The 9,320-nt window shown below is 44.5% G+C and overlaps 1 protein-coding gene across 1 annotated transcript; it reads right to left on the bottom strand.

Moving 5' to 3' along the window:
* Positions 1-3,394: 3,394 nt before the first annotated feature.
* ELFN1 (extracellular leucine rich repeat and fibronectin type III domain containing 1) lies at positions 3,395-8,843 on the bottom strand. The gene is made up of 4 exons (XM_078622346.1): positions 8,722-8,843; positions 8,496-8,649; positions 6,377-6,543; positions 3,395-5,525 (listed from the first exon to the last, which is right to left on the bottom strand). Exons 1-4 carry the CDS (start codon positions 8,841-8,843, stop codon positions 3,395-3,397), a joined length of 2,574 nt encoding a protein of 857 aa, XP_078478472.1.
* Between the last annotated feature and the right edge of the window lie 477 nt (positions 8,844-9,320).

Raw genomic sequence — 9,320 nt, 5'->3', positions numbered from 1 at the left:
GACATTATGTATACATGATATACAGTACATATTAAAGATATTTTGGTATATTTCAATAGGGGCAAGGGGTGATGTCCTCCAGTGACCTTGCTAGAAAACTTTTCATAAACAGCCCCACCCTCCTGCTGCTCGGCTCCCCAAAAGTAATTTTGAAAATATGAAATGCCAGCGAGTGGAGACTGACATCTCGAAAACAATCTTCAAATGAGAAAACAATCAGCAAACAATGTGAAATGAATCGTGAGCGTGTTTCAAACGTGTAGCATGTGCATGTTTTCTCCAGGAAAGGAAACAGTGAAAGAAAGGCTTTTTTATTGTGCTCATTTAAATTTGACAAGAAAATAAAGAAAGAAAGCCTCTGAGAGATCCTATGGCAAAGCGTTCTCTCTCTCTCTCTCTCTCCCTACTGTCTCTTGCTCTCTTACGCCTGAGTCATTCACTTGAAGAAAAGGAACACAAGCTTCCACTGAGGATTTCCTTGCAGCACGCTCCATTGTTGTTCCTGTGTGTTGTCAGCAGAGTCTCTTTATTTCCACTTTCTAGACACTGTTTCAAAAACACAGTTCCTCCTCCTGCGTAGGTTGTTGACTGGTGGACTCGGCGGTCTTCTCCTCCAAATAGGCTCTGCTACTCTCTGACACATGATAGATTCAGGGCATTATTGTCCATAAACAAAAAAAAAAATAAAAGTAGTTTAGTACGTCGCTACATTGATATTACTGTTACTCAAAGAATGCTTAAGTGAGGCTTTAGAATCAAGCAATTATAAAATTGCACTCAGTAAAGTAGAAGTTAAGAAACCAGGATATTTTCTTTTCACTTTGACAGCAACACTCAAGTTAAACAGATTTTTTTTTTTTTTTTAAAAAAAAGGTAATGCTTTAAGGCTGTTGTTTTAGTTAAAGCCACAATCTGGGACGCGTAAACACAGAAACAACTACAGCTCATCAGTTTCCTCTTGGATCCGACTGTTTGCTGCGGCAGCAGCAGGAGACTTTTTTTTTTTTTTTTAACCAGCCCAGTCAATGTGCCTTTGCAGTGCTACAGACTGCTGTAGTGATTTCACCAACCCACCATCATGGCTTTAACTGGGCTTGAGCATTCTGAACTTATTACAGCTGAGAGAGAGAAAAAAAACAACAAAACAACAGATTTTGTACAGTGTTTCCATTCACCAAAAACATATTTCACTAGAACTGTTGTTTCTATTGTGTTGCTTTCAAGTGTGTTCCATCTCAATACCACTGAACCGAAACCTTCCGGACTCCTGAATCCGACTTAGATGTACACTTACAGGAATTGTTCTCGTCTAGTTCTGTGTGTAATAAACAGCAATCACCACATTTCTCTCCTCGTTTTCATCCTCCAGTACTCAGATCCTGCAGATAAACCTGTGTAGTGTCTTTTCACCACGCCAGTGATACCGGTCACATTCGTCTATAGCACTTCTGATATCAGGAACCTGCTGATAAGGCGAAAAACTCATTGACTGCTCTTACTTCAATAGGCGTCTGCAGTGGAAGTTTGGGGCTTCTTGTCGAGGCCATTTAGTTCAGTTGGGATCATCCAGAAGCATCGGCCCTGAGAGGGACAGCATTTTCTTCTTTTGTTAGTGTATAAAAGCCAATAATACCTCATTTCTATTTGCAACACAAGTGGCCATGAAGAAAGTTTCCTGTCAAGCAGATGAAGACACTGTTTGAATACAGCTCGTACATTAGAAACATTAAATCAAGCTGCTGAACAGTATCAATTCACAAAGAATACATTCATCTGTGTGTGGCTGTCTGTCATGAATACACTTCAGTGTGTGTGTGTGTGTGTGTGTGTGTGCTAAACCGTAAGGTGATGGTGGGTAACTACTTGGGGTTAGTCAGGGGCTGTTGGGGGCTTTTTTTTTTTAACCACAGTACTTTGGTCTTAGAAATGATTTGAAGATAAGAAGGGCAGCAGTGAGACGACGGTGGTGGATCGATTTGTGCAAATTGTTCTGTTTGGCAAATGAATGTGCACTAATGTGAAGAACGAGGTCTGTTAGTATCTAAAATCGTTCTTTGTAAATGATCAAGTTGGCACAATGGCACCACAGTGGAACCAGAGAAATAAACAAAAATTAGCAACAACCTGGGAGATGGGAGGAGAAAGAAAAAAAAAAAAAAGGATTCTGAATAAAACACAGTGGAGATACGGCGTATCGGAAGGGAAGCTGACTTTTAGGTATTTTCTTACCAGTCGTTTTTTGATTTTGAACAGTGCAGATATGTTTCCCCTGCTGGGAAATGAAGACATTCATTTAAGGATATTTTTTAGTTCGATTTCAAAATCAAAAACGTACCATTGTAAGAGAGTAGGTAGGTAACTAACTTGGGATTGTGGTTTCTGAAAAGTCCTGAAAGATTTCAAAACCGTTGTTGTACAAACGTAACAGTCACCTCTGTTGCAAATATAGATCTTCTCTCTCGCGTCAGTACAACATTCCCTCTTCAGGAGGTTGAGGAGCGATGGGCTTGTTGTGGCTCAGCGGTGAACCCGGTCCTCTTCGTAGAAAAGAAGAATGCACTCGTCCATCGTCATGTTGCTGTGCACATCTCAGCTGAGAGGTTCGAAACAGTCCAAACACAGTCACAGGACAGAGCCATGCCATATTCAAATAATAGAGTATTAATGATGAGGATCATAAGAATAATAACAAGAGTAGTAATGGTAATAAGAATAATTAATAGTAATAACAACATATTGTATTCTTGTTTAATTCTGTATATAAAAACAGTGGTGAGGAGAGGTTGGAACATAGTAGGGCTCCACTATCCCTTGGTAGATTTGGCACATGATACCCTCTGGTGAGAGCACCTACTCATTCTCTGTTTAATAGTGCTGTTGCCTGGCGACCCGTCATGTCCTTTTCGGCAGCATGGTGACTCCAGAATGTTTCGAGTCCTTATCAATACACCACTGTAATTAGTGAGGTTAATATGCCGTGGTCGGGTTGAGATGAAGGTCACTCTCACGGTAGATCTACAACTTTTCAGGATGGATTGCCTGGCAACATTTGTCATCTTGTTGTTGTTGTTGTTGTTGTTGTTTTTTTCATTGAAAACTTAGTACAAATAGCTACATGGGTCTGAGCTATACGTTTCATTAGATTACAAAATCTCTCTATAAGTTACGATGTTTGTTGTTCATTGTGTTTACGTTGGTCCTCCTTCATGTTCTCAGGTTCCCGTCTGAGCAGACGTGAATGTATAGATGCACTAGGTCGGTCCCTTGTGTGTGTGTGTGTGTGTGTGTGTGTGTGTGTGTGTGTGTGTGTGTGTGTATTTACAGGTCTTTTCTGTATACGTCGATCTATCGACAAGTTATGGATGCAGCGTTGTGTATTTTTTGAAGTTTAGGATCAGGCCTTCTGCTGGGCGGACACACCCTTCCAGTAGTCGAGTATGTCGTGGAGATCCTCGTCCTTGGCGAACTGAACCTTTCGCCTCAGCGCGTGTCCTGCTGCAACGTATCCTTCGTCCTCCATGGATGCCTGCCGGTGCCTCTTACGGTGCAGTTTGAACCTCTCCCACAGCCCTAGGGTCGGGGTGCAGAGTAGCCCTTCCTCCTCCTCGTCTTCCTCGGGGCTGGAGCAGTAGCTGAGGTTGTGGTACTGCGGCGAGAGCGGGTAGTGTGGTGAGAGCTGGGAGTAGGCTAGCTCCCGCTGCTTAGCCTGCCTGCTGAGAGTCAGTGGGTCTAATACGGAGGGTTTGCGACCCCCTGGGTGGTGGTGAAGCTCCTGTAGGATCTGAGGGTGGTGCTGCAGGTCCTGGAGATGCTGCTGGGAGCCAGGATAAGAATGGCGGTGTTCGTTGTACTGGCGGATTCTCTGGGCTTCAGCTCGCAAGATAGCTGCTGCTGGGTTGACTGACCGGATAGACTCTCCACCGCCCCGTTCTCCTCTCTCTCCAGGTGAAGTCCTCTCGATATAACGAGTCTCTGATGAGTGGTAGCCTCCCTCGGAGTGGAAAGAGCGCGGGCTTCGGGCAGAACCGGGCGAAGAAGATGTGCTGGGCCTTTTGGAGGTTGGAGGAGCTTCCATGCTGTGGTGTCGCTGCAGTGAATGATGGTAGCTTCTCCCCCTCTCTTCTCTTCCTCCCCTCCCTCCCTTGTACACTGGGGAGAGGAACTCTCCTCCTCGTTCTCCTCTCTCTCCCTGCTCAGAGAGAAGCACCAGCTGTGGCTCTGCATTTGATACAGCTCCTCCACCCACACTGGATGGAGATTTGATCCCCTGTTGAAAGGAGGTAGATTCAGATTTGAGGGCATCGATACAGTTGTTGATAATCTGGTTGACTTTATCAACTTCTTTAGCGATGGTTGAGATCTCTGCTACTGAACCCTGAGGGTTGGCTTGTGGGGACATCTCTCGCTCTCGCTCTCGCTCTCGTTCTCGCTCTCGTTCTCGCTCTCGTTCTCGCTCTCGTTCCCGTTCCCTTTCCACCCCAGATCCTCTGACCTCCATGTAATTAAGCTTCGTAGGTTTGTGTGCTGGTGTTTCTATCACCTCTTGCAGCTTGTACGGGTCTATCTCACCTCCCTGAGGCAGGTAGGGCATTCTGGACAGACTGTCCCCTGTGGCAAGCTTCAGCGAAGTTGGCCCTCCGCTGCCCCCCTCGATATCACCTTCTCCACCATACTTGAGCTCAATCAGTGTCCTCTGGATTCTGCTCATCTTCCTCTCCTTCTCTTCCATAATCCTCTTTCTTCTCAGGCAGTGGACAACAAGGCCAAGGAAGAGCAGCATGCCAAACAAGCAGCCCAGAATGGTCATGATGTAGTGGGTGGCGGACGACTGATTGGCAATTGGCTCAGGTACGACCCGGCGGACGGTGGAGATAGTGAGACAGGTGTGGTTAAAGCGCAAAGAGTTTCGTATCGAAGCCACACAGTATGTGTAGTCGGTGTTCGGCTTCAGGTTCTTTAGTTCGATATCTTCTCTTTGTTTCTGAAGAGTCTGGATGTCTGTGAAGAAGCTGTTGTTATAAAGCATCAGGATGTACATCTTCTTGTATGGATGAGGGATCTGAACAGTGATCACAGCACTTGAGTGCAGCACCTGCTTTAAAGCCATGATCGGATTGGTGTCAGAGGAAATGGGGCTGAAGCTGATTATGTCATCGGGAGGGGTGCCGGAGGCACAATCGTCCAGTCCACAAGGAGACGCAAAATCTGGGGGCAGGGTGGTGGAGTCGATTAAACCATTAATGTAGAAGGATGTCACGCTACCGTGGACATCCGTGCACACGAGGCTGAGCACATGCAGAGCGCTGCGTTGTGTCGGCATGCGGGGGTTTTGGCTCAGGAGGTTGTATCCAGAGAATCCTTGAGGGGAATCACACACCATCCGCTCACTGGTCCTGTTGGGGAAGGCTGAGAGCCAGCGAAGAAAATCCAACAGCTCGCAAGAGCAATTAAAGGGATTGGTGTAAAGTTCACAGGTGGTGAGTTTAGAGAGCCCAGAGAACAAACCGCCATCCAACACCTGGATCCTGAAGAATGAAAGATAATAATATGAATAACAGTAATCAATTCAGAGACATAGGAACACTCTCAGGTACACTTTATCCATTATCCATTAGAATTACACTTTGGCTTTGAAAAGCTTAAAACACACACAATCCCGTTATATTGAACTACATTTAGTTTGAACATCGATAGCGATTAGAAGACAAATGGTTGGAACAAAATGCTTTTCCCCACTGATGGAAAAAAAACAACAACCCAGTCACAGCTGAAAAACAGCGTTGTATCACATACAGCAGCCTTCACCATCAGAGAGACAATTATCTCTGCACCTTTGACTCTTCTTCTACCTCTTGTACCGCAAAGAGAAAGTCATACATGTTTGATACACCAACAAACCACCAAATATCAGCTCAGAAAACACAGACCTGACAGGTTACAACTACTGTAATTAGAATAGTTTTAATTCCTGTATTGATTGGAGATATTAACTACTGCTGCAGTTCCCCAGAGCTCGAGGTAGAATTTACAAACTTGTAAGATTTGTTTTGAAGAGTTAGTTATTTTCTTTTTTTTTCTCATTTCTTTTAGTTCCAGGTCAAAGGACCTGTAAGCAGAATGAGCATTCATGACTGCATCTTTTAGACCACAAAAAGCTCTTCTCTTCCACTGTGACAAATGGATTTATATCACACTTTGAAAGCGAGTCTTTCAGTTTTACTTCTCCTAGCTGCTTCTCTGTAAATCCCTGCAGTTATGTGTTTTGTATTCTTCATTAAAATGTCTTTTAATAGTCTGTCTATCACATAACTCAGCCTCAGCACGACCTTGTTTTCAGTCCTTCTCATGAGACATGCACTCTGGTGGAGGTCAATACCTGTTCATGGAGAGGTCGATATTCTCGATGTTTGGACATTCCCAGAAGGTGTTGGGTGTAACAGTCTCGATGAGGTTGGCTTGCAGGTAGAGATACTGCAGCTTGCCGAGGCCTCGCAGCATCCCCTCTGTCAGGTTCCTCAACTTGTTAAAACCCATCTGGAGAACCTTGGGAGACAAAGACAAGTAGGATTATTCTAATCTGTGGAAAGCCGGACAGTTGCAGGCATCACTCACTGCAAGCTGGAAACAGGCAGAACAAACATAGTACAATTCATGTTTCACATGGTGATCTAAGCTGCGATGTTGCGCTGAGTTTACTCAGATCTTTCCTGTTCATGTTTACCTTCTGGCACAACCCCAGATGGGCTTGACATGTACGCACGCCAGTCTCTTTCTGAACTCCATGTAGTAAAAATAAATCAAATATTTCATTTTTCTGAATATAAAAGTACAAGGAAAAGTTAGCTGTTCAGATTCTCCTGAGTTGTTCTTCTCGTTCACTGCTGTTTAGCAAATGTTACTATGTCGCTGTTTGAAAATTAAGATAATGGACATTTTAGACTTGTTTCACATCTGTCTGTAAACAAAGCAAATGGAATCCTAATCTGCTGCCCGAACCACCACAATCTGCAGACGATGTTTGGATTGTCAGTCGGCCAGTTAATTCCAAGTTTTACCTCCTCTAACAGCATTCCATACTTTGTGACACTAGGCCGATCCATTTGTTGACCTTGAGCTCTGTTTTACTCTGTTTTACTCCCCTAGACATAGAATAGATCCCCTAGACACTTGAACTCTTTACATTCACTCTCAACCTGCAGAGAACATGGTATGTCGCACCCCGGTCTGTCTCAGCTACACGCATGCACCGTTCCACTTGCAGTGAAAGGACGATTTTTTTTTTTTTTCATGCTATGCGCTGGACTGTACGGATCAGATCAGGACTGTTTCTCTTAAGGCTCCCCAGTGCGCTGGTGATGGCGTCCACTGAAGTCAGTCAGCGTGCTCTGGAGCGACCGTCACGTCCCTCCCCTCTTCAGATAAACAGTCAGTTTCATTCGGTGTAAGTTTCATTTTCAGTGACTGGTTCGTTAGTGTCAGTCAGCTCTTTATCAGAAGCGACCGAATCAGGTTCACCCGCAGCAGTCCACTGCCGGGCTCACTGAACTGTGAAACAAACGACTCTTCGGAAAGCGGTTCAATACATTTCGTTCAGCCAAAAGAGTCGTTCATTCGAGAAAGGGACAATGCTATTGTTCGTCCTGAAAATGTGGTTCGATTTGTTCAGATCCTCTGTTTCAGAAACCCTGGTTTAGCTCTTCCTGGGAGGCTCACCGGTGTAATCCCCAATAACTGGACAAACTTTAGTCTGCTTAACAAAGAGTCAACCACAGTCCCAGTCAGTCAATGCACAGGTAATGACCCAAAGGCGTTATTTGACAAAGACAAATCTTCAGTCTCTTAGTGCCTCTCGACAAAGGAGCTTCTTCACTATCTCAGAGACGTTGTGCTATTTGTCTGAATGGCTGAGGGTTTATAAAATGGGTTTCAGTGCTTCTCCGACACACTCTTCCGGATGAGCTCATGCCTCGCTAACCCTCCTCAACATTTTTGATTCATTGCCCATTTGTGCCTCTTTCTAGACATCATCATGTCAACAATTGTGGCAGCATTAGGGATTCTACACATAGAAAGCCGTGTTCCATTCTCATACACACAAATAACGAACGGAACCACCACCACCATGGCCTATAGCTGCATCTCCATTACATTAGTCCAGTCTCACTGCAGTTTGTTTCCAAAATTGTTGCTGTGTGTCGATGCAAACCCATTCGGATTGGTACCGTTGGTTCTAATGTGACCTGAGTTAGGACCATGTGATCTATTGTATGTAGTGTGGGCAGCATTTCATTGTTGGCTAGTTTAATTGATAGAAATGTGCTATCAATGTTGTTGATCAAAACTTTCAGTGTGTTAAATTGGGTTCAACACAAGGTCAGATGTTTTCCTCTGAGAGTGATGTAAAAGAAGTAGAGTATCGTATTTACTGTCCTTCCACTGTGAGTGGACAATCCATCTTTTCATTGGTACAGAGGAATATGGAAAGTCCAGGTCACCTGTAGGTTGAATTGTGCTGAAAATGCTCCGTCCTCCACATAGCTGATGTCGTTCTTGGTGAGGTTTAGATAGGTGAGGTTCCCAAAGCGACTGAGTGAAGAGTAATGGACTGATCGTATCTTGTTCTCATTCAGCCTTAGATCCACGATAGTGCTGTTGAGAGAAGTGTAAAATCTGTAAATGTTTGGCAAAATATACCAAACAGCATTTGGGTCGTTTTCATACCTGTTGATGTGGGATGGGATGGCCTCATAAGGCGGCTGGTTCATGCTGCAGATAGCCAGCCACACAAAGCCTTTCTCCCCTTCAATAAGCCAGCAGTCAGCTGTTACCGTTGGCAACCGCATTATCGACAGCAGGGCGAGCCAACAGAGGAATGATCTGGCTGTTGACAGAACCGCTGATGAAGAACCTCCTCTCATGCTGGGTCTCTCCAGTCCCACTCCTGTCCGCTGGACCATTTCGGATGTTGCAACAATATCCATCGGGGGAAGACTTCCAGAGGTGACCACCATCTAACATTTATGAAAGGCTGCAGCCATTTACGAGCTGTACGGCCTGTTTACAGTTTGCATTCACTGGGGATTGTCTTTTTGTCAGAACGCAGCATGGTCAAATATATTTTGATTGAATCACACCCCGGGTTGTGTAATGAATTTAATTACTTATGAGTTTGTCCAAGAGGAAATTAGCACAGAAAGGACCGTTTCATTGGCAGTACAAAGGTAAACTCTATCAACTGTTCAATTAGGGAATTAGAGTGTGTGTGTTATGTTTAACTGCCAAGAGGAAGCCATCCTGGTGCCAGATTGGCAGGTTCTCAT

The sequence above is a fragment of the Lampetra planeri genome, unplaced genomic scaffold (assembly GCF_965212315.1).
Source record: "Lampetra planeri unplaced genomic scaffold, kcLamPlan1.2.h2 scaffold_1466, whole genome shotgun sequence".
Lineage (NCBI taxonomy): Eukaryota > Metazoa > Chordata > Hyperoartia > Petromyzontiformes > Petromyzontidae > Lampetra > Lampetra planeri.
Note: the sequence above shows the minus strand (reverse complement) of the source record. Positions and strands in the feature narration are given on the sequence as shown.